Here is a 12971-nt window from a genome sequence, read left to right as displayed (position 1 = left end):
TCGAGAATACCCGGTATGCTTTATTTTACCCTGCTTACGAACACACTGAGCCAGATTAACCGAACGAAAATAAAAAGGGAATGAGACGCGGAAATAACTACATGGGACGGAAGGGAGTTAACGAACACACTGAGCCAGATTAACCGAACGAAAATAAAAAGGGAATGAGACGCAGAAATAACTACATGGGACGGAAGGGAGTTAACGAACACAGCCTGGAGAACGCTGCTGTTCTCATTTACGCTGGTGACGTGGGCTTGGTGGAGGGAGACCCGGAAGAGTTTGCAAGCACGATCAGCCTCTGGAATACTGTATTAAAGGGGCATGGGCTCAAACTAAACCTTGGGAAAACAGAGTTAATGACTGCTGGAAGAGAACAGGGGGAGGTTAACATGCAGATAGAAAATGTAGAACTAATACAAGTTACAGAAGCGAAATACTTATAATAATGTACTGTTTGACCACACAGCTGGAAATGAAAGCCATGGAAGACTGCATCATTATCTACAGCAAAAACGTGACCCTCCTCTGCCCTCTTAAAGACAGACGTGTCCCACAAGAGGTGAAGAAAATAACATATGAAACTATCTTAAGGCCTACCCACTTGCGGGTGTGAGTACTGGACCCTTACAAGCAACACAGGAGCAAAATTCAGGCTGCAGAGATGAGGACACTGCGCCTCGTGAAGGGAGTAACCAGAAGAGACAGATTAAGAAATGGAAACATTCGGCAGGAATTATATGTTGGAAGCATTTTAGATTTGTGGAAAGAGCACAGCCACGATGGTATGGGCATGTCATGAGAATGGAAGGTAAAAAACTATCAAGGCGGTGGCCGAGTGGTTAGCGTGCCGGCGCCACGTCCGGGAGATCCAGGAGGGACGCGGGTTCGAATCCTGGCTGCCACACAGCTGGTCTTTTTTAGTCACCGCTGAGTGATCTAAGACTACCCACATGCTGCCCTGAAGACTACCTATAAACGCGGACTCTAGATTACCTCTTCAAAGAGAGGCTCAAAAATGAGCTCCGGGGAGCAGTATGAGCGAAAACAAGATGGCGCCGCTACAAACACTCGCCTGCGCCACAACGGGCTGGGCCGACCATCAGGCCCCACCAGTGATGAAAGCCACGAAAGAGATGGACAGATAACATCAAGAAACAGAGGACTCCCTGCAACAAGTACTACAAGGGAGACTGGAAGAGGCTGACAGGTCGATGGTGAGAAGCTGGACATGAAATGGAAGGAAAGAAATTGACAACTGAGGCACGCGACGCAGACACAGAAAATATGGGACACTGAAGCAAAGAAAAGCTGAACAAAGCAGGAGAGAAACACACTCAGCAAACACGTCAGACTGAAAACAAACTAAAAATCAGACTAAAAAAGAAAGAGGAAAAGAGAAAAGGAAAGAGAAGACGAAAAAAAAAGAAAGGAAGATAAAAATAAAGAGAAAATAGAAGAAAAGGGAAGAAGAATGCGCCTGAACGAATTTAGTGAAGGGAAACAACAATCAGATGCAGCAATAATTATATGAGGATGGAAAAGGCTGCGTGGACTTACAACTGTGCGCTACTCCAACTGTTAAAATAATATGCTGCAGGGTGGCTGGGAGGAGGACGGGCTCGGTTTACAGATAGGGAGGACTCGCCATACGTCATCTAACCGGAAAATACCCTAGAAACAGCTTAAGGTGTGGTATAGAAATATATATATGTAAAAAAAAAGAAAATTGCCGAGTGTTGGTAAAGTCTCCGGAGCTAACATCCAAATTTGAGTATTCCACTATTTTGAATCTTTTAAGTTTGGGGAATTTACGGTTAATGAGGAGGAGGAGGAGGAATCATAACTTCACAGCCTATACACTCAGACTTCCATTATCTCCTTCTGTATTACCTTTTATTCTCTCTCTCTCTCTCTCTCTCTCTCTCTCTCTCTCTCTCTCTCTCTCTCTCTCTCTCTCTCTCTCTCTCTCTCTCTCTCTCTCTCCGCTGCCAGGCTTCATGCTTTCTTGCTACACATTCATATCCATTCTTTTATGATTTTTTTCTTTGTTTACGTCTACCTCGTGTTCTTCTTTTTTAATTTCTTCTTGTTATTACTGCTGTTCTTTCTCATTGATGAACTGCTCCCCCACCACCACCACCCCTACAATGATCAACACCCCCACACGTACCACAATCACCACCCCTAGAAACACCACCACCAGCACGACCCCGCTACTTGTCACGGCATCGTGGCAAGCGACCGGCGCTTCCCTCTGCCCCGACCTGGACCAACGCTGCCCCGCCGATATTACCATTTTGGGGGATGAGGAATGGGCGAACATTTCCACCGCAGAGTGTGTGCCGAGCAAGATGGAACTAATATTGTACGTGCACCTTGATCCAGGCTTCAAGGGCTACCGGCTCGTGGCTTGGAACGATGGCTTTGTAAATATAGGTCTTCAGTTTGAAGTGAATGCTGGTAATTGTGATGTTTATTGCCACAGAACAGGCTACTTCACTGATAAAATGTATGTTACTCTTGTGGCTCACGGGCCCTCAAGGTGGAGATTAAAGAGCCCGCGGCCAACATGTACTCCAGGAAAATCCAGTTCAAACTTCTCATTGAAGAACTGCTCCCCAACCCCACCACCACTACAATGACCATCACCACCACCTCCCCTACAATGACCAACACCCCCCACGTACAATGACCACACCCACCACCACTACAATGACCATCACCACCACCTCCCCTACAATGACCAACACCCCCCACGTACAATGACCACACCCACCACCACTACAATGACCATCACCACCACCACCCCTACAATGACCCCCCCCCCCCTCACCCGAACAATGAAAACACGCACAATGAGAAAAACAAAACAGAAAAACAGGAAAAACACAAAACAGAAAAAACTCAGAACATAAGGAAAAAGACTTATATGAAAAAAACAAAAACAGAAAGAACCTAGAAGAAAAGGGAAAGACTAACCTCGCTAATATGGAAAACAAGACAAAAACTGAATAAAAGAACAGAACAGAAAAAACACAGAAGGAAAGGAATATTAACCTCGCTAATATGAAGAAAAAAACACCTCGCTATAGAAGAAAAAAACAGAACAACCTAAACAAAACCTTACCTCGCTATAAAAGAAAAAAACAGAAAACAGAAAAACAGAGAAAAAACACCTCGGTACAAAATCGATCCGAAAACTAAAAAGAAATACAAAATGACTCTATTGATATTTATGGTTGAGCGAAAACACAGACGAAGGAACGAACAAAAGGAGGAGGAGGAGGAGGAGGAGGAGGAGGAGGAGGAAAAGGAGGAGGAGGGACAGGGAGCCAAGTCACCGCGGTAAAGGTTCAGATTCATCAAAAAGTGACGAAGGATTTCCGAACTTATGGAAGCTTCATCTCATTCTCTCTCCTCCTCTGTCTACTATTACTAATTCTCTCTCTCTCTCTCTCTCTCTCTCTCTCTCTCTCTCTCTCTCTCTCTCTCTCTCTCTCTCTCTCTCTCTCTCTCTGAACCACGCAGCATAAAAGAATGAGTGAGTGTGTGTGTGTGTGTGTGTGTGTGTGTGTGTGTGTGTGTGTGTGTAATTCACCTCTTGGTCTGCTGCGGGTCTCTGGAGAGACAGCCAGCTGTTCCCCAACGGAGGAGCACAGAGCTCATAGTACCGATCTTTGGGTAGGACTGAGACCACTCACACACAACACACCGCGACAACGAGGTCACAACTTGCCTGACGTCGCGTACCTACTCACTGCTAGGTGAACAGGGGCTACACGTGAAAGACCCAACTTATCTTCACCCGGCCGGGGAATCGTGTGTGTGTGTGTGTGTGTGTGTGTGTGTGTGTGTGTGTGTGTAATTCACCACGGCCTGATCACGAGTTGGACTCGCTTTCGCCAGCAGGTACCCTCACGTTGTGAGCAAGTGCTCACTATTGTCGATCTGTGTGTGTGTGTGTGTGTGTGTGTGTGTGTGTGTGTGTGATACCTTCATCGGAAACTCTCGCTTCACACAAGTTCAAGATGACGATAACACACGAGAGAGAGAGAGAGAGAGAGAGAGAGAGAGAGAGAGAGAGAGAGAGAGAGAGAGAGAGAGAGAGAGAGAGAGAGAGAGAGTTTCCTAAAGACCATTTCCGACACTTCCCGTGATAGAAATATGAAGGAATGAAGGGAAACACAAGAAAACACTTTAGTTATATATACGGAAACACACACACACACACACACACACACACACACACACACTCCTACCACAAGCTCTCCCTTCCTAAGCCATTCCCAAAAGACCATATCAAACACTACCCCTGAAATACGATACATTATTCTCCGCCTCCTATTCCTTCTTCTTCTCCTCTTTATCCCCCTTTTCTCCTTCTCCTCCTCCTCTTCCTCCTCTTTCTCCTTCTCCTTATTCTTTTCCTCCTCCTCCTTATTCTTTTCCTCCTCCTCCTCTTCCTCTTCCTCCTCCTCCTTCTCCTTCTTTCTCCTCATCCTCTTTTTTCTGCTCCTCCTCCTCTTTCTCCTTTTTTTCTCCTTCTCCTCCTCCTCATCATCATTCTCCTCCTCTTCCTCTTCCTTCTCCTTCTTCTCCTCCTCCTCAACCTCTTTCTCTTTCTTCTTCTTCTTCTTCATCGTCTTTTCCTCTTCTTCTTCTTCTCTTATCTGATCTTTTTCCTCTTTATCATGTTTTCCTTCTCCTTCTTCTTTTTCGTTTTTCTCTTTAATCTCTTTCCTCTTTCTCTTTATTCTTTTTCTTTCTTCTTCTCTTTCCTCTTTCTTTTCCTTCTTCTTTCTCTTCCTCTTCTTCTTTTCTTCTCTTTCTTCCTCTTTTTATTCGATGCCTCACTTTCTTTTCCTTTTTCTTCTTCTTTCTTCCTCTTTTCTTCCTCTACCTCCCTTTCTTTTCGTTCTTCTATTTCTTCATCGTCTTCTTCATCTTCATCATCATCATCATCTTCATCATCTTCTCCTTCTTGTAGTATTTATAGATAGTGTCACACTGTACTCTTGTTATCAGCAGCGGAAACGCATCCTGTCACCAGCAAGCCTTTGTTGTCTCCAGACTCTCACACACACACACACACACACACACACACACACACACACACACACACACACACTTCTCATGTCAACTATTTCCAAGGACATAAAAGGATATCAATCGGGTTTTCATGAGGGTTTTTTCACGTTCAGGGTACAGAAGAAAGGTCAAACTACCACCAGGGTATTTCACTAGCCCTGGAAATGACTCAAACTCCTACGGGAACAGTATCAAATATGTGTTTCTTGGGCGCCGCATCGCTTGAGAATATGGGCCTGCAGGGAAAGGTTGGCCGATCCCTTCCTGGGAGTTCACGAATACACACTGAAGCAGATTAACCGAACAGAAGATTAAAGGGAATGAGACGTGAAATCAATCATAGCAGAACCAAAAGGGAGTTTACGAATAATACCTGCTGATGCCGCGTGGACGAAGAGAAACTGACCACTGAGGAACAGAAAATATGGGACACAGAAACTAGAAGAGAAAACTAAAAAAAGAAACAAGACAAACAAACTTGGTGAACTAAATTATAAGTGAATAAGACGTGCCATGAATAATATGAAGACGGAAATCGATGGAGAGAGAGAGAGAGAGAGAGAGAGAGAGAGAGAGAGAGAGAGAGAGAGAGAGAGAGAGAGAGAGAGAGAGATTTACATAGATTTACATAGAAAATCAGACCACACAGACCCCATGGTCCAGACTAGGTGGTCTGTCCTTAAACCTAAGTGATTTTACATTAATCAGAAGGCTCCAAAACGTTGCATTTCTACTCTAGTTGATATTAAGTTCAAGGAAGTGACGGTCGAGCTTATTTTTGAAGGAGTCAATCGTGTTACACTGGACCACTGATGGTGGAAGCTTATTCCATTCTCGCACTACAACGTTGGTGAAGAAAAATTTGGTGCAGTCTGAATTAACTTGTCTACATCTGAGTTTTACGCCATTGTTCCTCGTGCGCAAAGTGTCATCGATCATAAACAATGTTGATCTGTCTACATTCGTGAAACCATTAAGTATTTTAAAACATTCGATCAGTTTTCCTCGGAGGCGACGTTTCTCAAGAGAGAACATGTTAAGGGTAGAAAGCCTTTCTTCGTAGGATTTGTTGCGCAAGGAAGGGATCATTTTCGTTGCCCGACGCTGAACACCTTCTAATTTAGCAATATCCTTTGCATGGTGGGGAGACCAAAACTGTACCGCATATTCAAAGTGGGGTCTGACTAAACTATTGTAGAGCGGGAGTATTACATCTTTATTCTTGAATAAAAAGTTTCTTTTAATGAAGCCCAATATTCTGTTCGCTTTATTTGCTGCATCGATGCATTGATGTGAGAATTTGAGGTTTGACGCGATTTTAATCCTTAGGTCCTTAACGCATTGAACACTTGTGAGTTTAACGCCGTGCATTTCGTAATCGAGCTTCTTATTCCTCGTTCCAACTTGAAGGACCTGGCACTTGTCTACGTTAAAGGGCATCTCCCATCTATCCGACCAAGCTGAAATTTTGTGCAAATCCTCTTGGAGGCTTTGCCTGTCTTCGTCAGTGAGAACCGAGTTACCAATCTTTGTGTCGTCTGCAAATTTACTAATGCGGTTATGGAGTCCAACATCCACGTCGTTGATGTAAATAATGAAGAGCACTGGGCCAAGAACCGAGCCCTGAGGAACGCCACTAGTGACCGGCGCCCACTCTGAGTTAAATCCGTCAATCACTACTCTTTGTTGTCTGTTGCTCAACCAATTCGCGATCCAATGGTTTACTTGACCGTCAATACCTATTTGCTTTAATTTGTAAAGTAATTTATGGTGTGGGACTTTATCAAACGCTTTCTGGAAATCAAGATAGACTACGTCCAATGATTTGGTTGCGTCATAAACAGTGAAGAGGTCGTTATAAAAGGTTAATGGGTTTGATAGGCAGGATCTTTTGTTTCGGAAGCCATGTTGTGAGTCCCCAATTAATGAGTGGCTTTCAAGGTAACTCACAATTTTGTCTCTAATTATGCCCTCAAGTAGCTTACCTACAACTGAAGTTAGACTAATGGGCCTGTAATTACCTGGTACTTTTTTGTCTCCTTTCTTAAAAATCGGTGTCACGTTAGCCTTTTTCCAATCTGAAGGGACGATGCCTTGTCTTAAGGACATATTGAATACGGTTGTGAGGGGGGAGAGTATTTCACTCTTTGTTTCTTTCAGCAGAGTTGGATATACTTTGTCAGGTCCAGGACTTTTATTTGTTTTAAGTGATTTGAGGGCTTTAAGGACTTCATCGGGTTTTATTTCAAAGTTAGGCAATGCATGCTCGGGATTTACATTAGTACTGGTGTTGGTGGTAGTGGTGGGAGGACTGTTAGTATTAAACACCGAGGAAAAGTAATTGTTTAATAGGTTTGCAACGTGTTGGCTGTCAGTCACTAGTGCACCGTCGCTGTTTGTTAAGGGTCCAATTCCACTTCTGATCGCCTTTCTGTTGTTTATGTAACTGAAGAAGGATTTCGGATTATTTTTACAGTTGGCTGCAATATTTTCTTCATATCTACGCTTTGCCTGACGCACTAATCTGTTTACTCGTCGCCTGGCATCATTGTAGAGTCTAATGTTTTCGGGCGTGCTTTGTTCTTTCTTTAACCTGTAAAACAATTTTCTCTCCTTGACTGAGTGTTTAATTTCGCTATTAAACCAAGGTGGGCTTTTATTAGTGTTAATTCGCTTCTCGCACAAGGGATCAAATGTGTCCTGCTGAGTGAGTAAGTGATTTTGAAAGCTTAGCCAGGCGTCCTCTACATTGCCGTCATCTGATAGTTGCATATCTATTAGTTTTTTCTACGAGATTGGCTCTTTTGAAATTGGGCACCTTTACTTTATTTTCAGTCACCGATGTTTGAGCTCTAATGTCAACGCGCACTAGTTTATGATCGCAGGAACCGAGGTGTTCTCCTACCGTGACATTACTGACTAGGTTATCTTGGGTCGTTATAACAAGGTCAAGTATGTTATTTTGTCGAGTTGGTTCAGAAACCATTTGGCTTAGATAATTTTCCTCTAAAAATTCGATCATTCTATGGGACTCACCTTCTGTACCCGACAGTGTCGCCCAGTCGATATGGGGGAGGTTAAAGTCTCCTAATATCAGTGAGTCGCTGTTATTAAGTGACTGCCTTAAGACGCTGTACATTTCAAGATCGGCATCGAGTGATTGCCCCGGAGGCCTGTAAGTGACAGATATATTTAAATTGACTTTTGCAGTGTTTACTCGCACGCACAAATGTTCAACGTTACTGTTTCTTGGTGTTTTGTCAGTGGGTTGCAAATAGCTTTTGACAAAAGGGCGAGAGAGAGAATGGATTAGCTTGACGAGCGTTAGTAAAGTCTCCGGAGCTGACATTCAAATTTGAGTATTCTTCTATATCCGGTTAGGAGGAGGAGGAGGAGGAGGAGGAGGAGCAGGAGGAGGAGGAGCAGGAGGAGGATGAGGATGAGGAGGAGGAGGAGGAGGAGGAGGAGGAGGAGGAGGAGGAGGAGGAGGAGGAGGAGCAGGAGGAGGAGGAGGAGGAGGAGGAGGAGCAGGAGGAGGAGGATGAGGAGCAGGAGGAGGATGAGGAGGAGGAGGAGGAGCAGGAGCAGGAGGAGGAGGAGGAGGAGGAGGAGGGTGAATCATAACGTCATAATTGTCACATACACTCAGACTTTCATTTTCTCCTTCTCCAATTTTTTTTCTTCACCTCTCTCTCTCTCTCTCTCTCTCTCTCTCTCTCTCTCTCTCTCTCTCTCTCTCTCTCTCTCTCTCTCTCTCTCTCTCTCTCTCTCTCTCTCTCTCTCTCTCTCTCCCCACGCTGCCAGGCTTCCTGTCTCCATGCTTTCTTTCTTCTCTTTCGTCTCCATTATTTTCTGATTTTTTCCCTTCTTTTGTCTACCTCTTGTTCTTCTTCTTTAACTTCTTCTTGTTATTGTTGTTGTTCTTCCTCCATTGCTCTCCTTTCTTTTCCTTTGTATTCTTTTCTTCTTCTTTCTTCCCTTTCGTCTCCATTCTTTTCTGGTTATTTCCCTTCCTTTCGCCTGCTGCTAAGAAGACAAGGCTAAGGGTGTCGCAGGCGGCGCCATGTCAAGGCGTGTGCATGTACCCGCGCGCAACATCCTGCCCCAGTGCTTGAAAAAGGAGGAGAATGATCTACGAGCTCCAGTGTCTCCCTCTTCGTGACGCGAGTGGTCGCTGCTCGTTGAAATATCTATCCAAGCTGGGAAGAGACGCGCCCGACTCGATCCCTATACACACACACACACACACACACACCACATACTCAAACCCACCCACACACCCACACACACACACCACATACTCAAACCCACCCACCCACACACACTCACACACCCACACACACACACACACCCACACACCACACACACCCCCCCCCCCCCCCCCCCCCCCCCACCCACACACACCCACACGGTGAGCCACGATGAACACCAGGCTGTCCTTACTCATGGTTTTTCTAAAGTCATTGTTGCCCGCGCCCGGAGCCTCCCTCAGCCCAGGCCTGGACCCACGCTGCCCCGCCCATACCACCATCTCGGGGGATGATGAATGGGCGAACATTGGCACCCTGAAAAAAGTGACGGTCGGCTGGGGCATGGTCTTGTTCGTGCACCCCGATCCTGGCTTCAAGGGGGTTAGGCTCGTGGCGGCGGGCGATGGCTGGCAGCAGGACGCCTGGTTCACGCTGGACAACACTTGCTTCCCTCTGGACGCACGGTGGTGGAGGTTGTGGGGAGGTGTAGGGAGAAGGAGGAACGATGACAACAACAATGATGGCATTCTTGACTTTGGTGTACGGACTGGTGATTGTTATCTTGGGTGCCGCAGAACAGGCCACTTCCTTAATGCCGTGAATGTTACTGTTGTGGCTCACGGGCCCTCAAGGTGGAGATTATCGTACCCGCGGCAATGCACTGTAGAAGGATACAAACAATACAGATACTCATGGATAAACTGCACCTCCCCTACAACCACCACCACCACCCCTACAACCACCACCACCACCACCACCACCACCCCTACAACCACCACCACCACCACCACCACCACCACCCCTACAACCACCACCACCACCGCCACCACCATCGCCATCATAGTCGTGCCGGTGACGATTGGTGTTGCTGTTGTTGTTGTTCTGCTAGTGGTGCTGACGAAGTGTTACTGGCAGCGAAGGGTAAATCCAGGTAAATTCTCTCTCTCTCTCTCTCTCTCTCTCTCTCTCTCTCTCTCTCTCTCTCTCTCTCTCTCTCTCTCTCTCTCTCTCTCTCTCTCTCTCTCTCATTTTCTTGCCTGCTGAACCCAAGTAGTGACCTGCTGTCCTGTTCATTACTACAACAAGGCTAACTAGGGGCCGGCTCGCTCTGCTGGTGATCTTCTTGTCTTCCTAACTCACTACAATGGATAGATCTGTAGATGGATGGCCTACTCTTTTTGTCTTCTTTTTCTTCTTTTCTTTCATCTTTTTTTTAATCTTTTTCTTTTTCTTCTTCTCTTTCTTCTTTAACTTTTTCTTTTTTCCACATTCTCCTTGTACTTCTCTTCTTTCCTCTTCTTTTTATCCTTTTTTTACTTCTTCTTCTTTTTCTTCTTCTTCTTCCTCTTCTTTTTCTCCTCATTCTTCTTCTTTCTCCTTTTCTCTTTTTTTTCTTTTTCTTTCTCTCTCCTCCTCCTCCTCCTCCCCAGACGTGCCCAACTCTCACGTCAACTTTTTACAAAGGTCAAAAAGGAGATCAAACGGGTTTTCATGAGTGTTTTTTTTTTCACACTCATAGCATAGAAGAAGGGTCACACTACCACCAGGGTCATTAAACAACCCCTGGAAATGCCCAAAACTCCTTCAAGAAGCGTGTCAAATGTGTGTGTGCTGCCGCGCCGACCCCCTGAAGCATTTACGGAGTTTAGGAATACATTGCAGCAGATTAATTAACTGAACATGGCGTGCAGTTCTTTTATGTGAAGACGGAAGGGAGTTTAGGAATACATTGCAACAGATTAATTAACTGAACAGGGCGTGCAGCTCCTTTATGTGAAGACGGAAGGGAGTTTAGGAATACCTGCTGACGGTAAGGGACGGAAAGAGACTGACAACTGAGGCCCGAAACAGACAGACAAAATAAACATGGAACGCCAAATTAAGAGAAGAGAAAAACCAAAAAAAAAAAAACCCAGCAAACAAACACGTCGACCAGACAAACAAACAAAAAGAATGCACATCTAAGTATTCCACTATAAACAACTTTTGGGAATATACGATTAAGGAGAAGGAGTAGGAGGAGGAGGATGAGGACGAGTAGTAGGATGAGAAGGAGGAGGGACAATCTTAACTTCATATCACATACGCTCAGACCTCCATTATCTCCTCCAATACATCCTTTTTTTTTCTTTCCCTCTCTCTCTCTCTCTCTCTCTCTCTCTCTCTCTCTCTCTCTCTCTCTCCCCCTTCGTGACGGTCGTCGTCGTCATCGTGGTAATGGTCACATTCTTCCCGCAGTGCCCCGCGTGCCGACGCGGCGTGGACTGGCCGCCTCCTGGCGCGTCGGTGGCGAGGAAGCGGTCAGCGACAGCCACGTGGAGCCGCCCACGGGCCCCACCGTGCTCCCGCGCGTGGCGCCGCGGCAGCAGGAGCACATCTTCGACGACGACGAGGAGCACATCTACGACGAGTTCCCCGACCCTCTAATCTGCCAGCAGATCCCCGAGCCTCCAATCTACGAGGAGATCCCCGGGCCTCCAATCTACGAGAATGTCTCCGAGCCTCCAATCTACGAGAATATCTCCGAGCATCCACCCAGCGACAAGGCCGAAAACTTAGACTCCGATGATGATGCTTACCTCACACCGAGGCGAGGCCCCCCGGGCACACCCTCAGGGCACCGACCCAGCCACGAGGCCGAAAACTTAGACTCCGATGATGATGCTTACCTCACACCGAGGCGAGCACCCATGGGCACACCCTCAGGAATTACAGAGGGCTGAGGTCGTGCGTGAGACCCTGCTCCCGACGCACGAGGCCACGGCCGCTGCTGCACCCAGGCCAGCACGCCACGCAGGGGTAAGCACTGCAGGATGAGGGCAACCAGGCGGCAGCACAGTGCCCTCCAGCCAAGCAGGGGGCAGCACCGTGCCCTCCAGACAACCAGGGGGCAGCACCGTGCCCTCCAGACAAGCAGGGGGCAGCACCGTGCCCTCCAGACAACCAGGGGGCAGCACCGTGCCCTCCAGACAAGCAGGGGCAGCACCGTGCCCTCAAGACAACCAGGGGCAGCACCGTGCCCTCCAGACAAGCAGGGGCAGCACCGTGCCCTCCAGACAAGCAGGGGCAGCACTGTGCCCTCCAGACAACCAGGGGCAGCACCGTGCCCTCCAGACAAGCAGGGGCAGCACCGTGCCCTCCAGACAAGCAGGGGCAGCACGGTGCCCTCCAGACAAGCAGGGGGCAGCACCGTGCCCTCCAGACAAGCAGGGGGCAGCACCGTGCCCTCCAGACAAGCAGGGGGCAGCACCAAGCCCTCCAGACAAGCAGGGGGCAGCACCGTGCCCTCCAGACAACCAGGGGGCAGCACCGTGCCACACACACACACACACACACACACACACACACACACACACACACACACAAGTACATTTTCCTGGACCATAAAGTTTCCAAATGGCTCCAATCACTAATTTATATTTTATTGTTTTGTTGTTTATTTGTTTGTTGTTTATGGTGATGGCGCGGAGGAGGATGAAGAGGAAGAGGAGGAGGAGGAGGAGGAGGAGGAGGAGGAGGAGGAAGAGGAAGGAAGAGGAAGAAAAGAGGAGGATACAGGGAAGAGGAAGAGAAGGGGAGGAGGAGGAAAGGTGAACATGGATTATATTTCTAAGCAGTTTTGTTGTTTCA

The 12971-nt window shown here is 47.0% G+C and overlaps 1 protein-coding gene across 1 annotated transcript; it reads left to right on the top strand.

Moving 5' to 3' along the window:
• The first annotated feature begins 9466 nt into the window (after positions 1 to 9466).
• Positions 9467 to 12315, top strand: LOC127002522 (mucin-2-like). Its single transcript, XM_050868589.1, has 2 exons — positions 9467 to 10272; positions 11580 to 12315. Exons 1-2 carry the CDS (start codon positions 9513 to 9515, stop codon positions 12062 to 12064), a joined length of 1245 nt encoding a protein of 414 aa, XP_050724546.1. The 5' UTR covers positions 9467 to 9512; the 3' UTR covers positions 12065 to 12315.
• Positions 12316 to 12971: the final 656 nt, after the last annotated feature.

Source organism: Eriocheir sinensis, chromosome 23 (genome assembly GCF_024679095.1).
Source record: "Eriocheir sinensis breed Jianghai 21 chromosome 23, ASM2467909v1, whole genome shotgun sequence".
NCBI lineage: Eukaryota > Metazoa > Arthropoda > Malacostraca > Decapoda > Varunidae > Eriocheir > Eriocheir sinensis.
Note: the sequence above shows the minus strand (reverse complement) of the source record. Positions and strands in the feature narration are given on the sequence as shown.

Excerpts from the sequence above, each read along its gene's own strand:
- LOC127002522 (XM_050868589.1), top strand. The coding sequence starts at position 9,513 with ATGAACACCAGGCTGTCCTTACTCATGGTTTTTCTAAAGTCATTGTTG. Across the intron at positions 10,273-11,579 it reads GCAGCGAAGGGTAAATCCAG|TGCCCCGCGTGCCGACGCGG; the intron begins GTAAATTCTCTC and ends TTCTTCCCGCAG.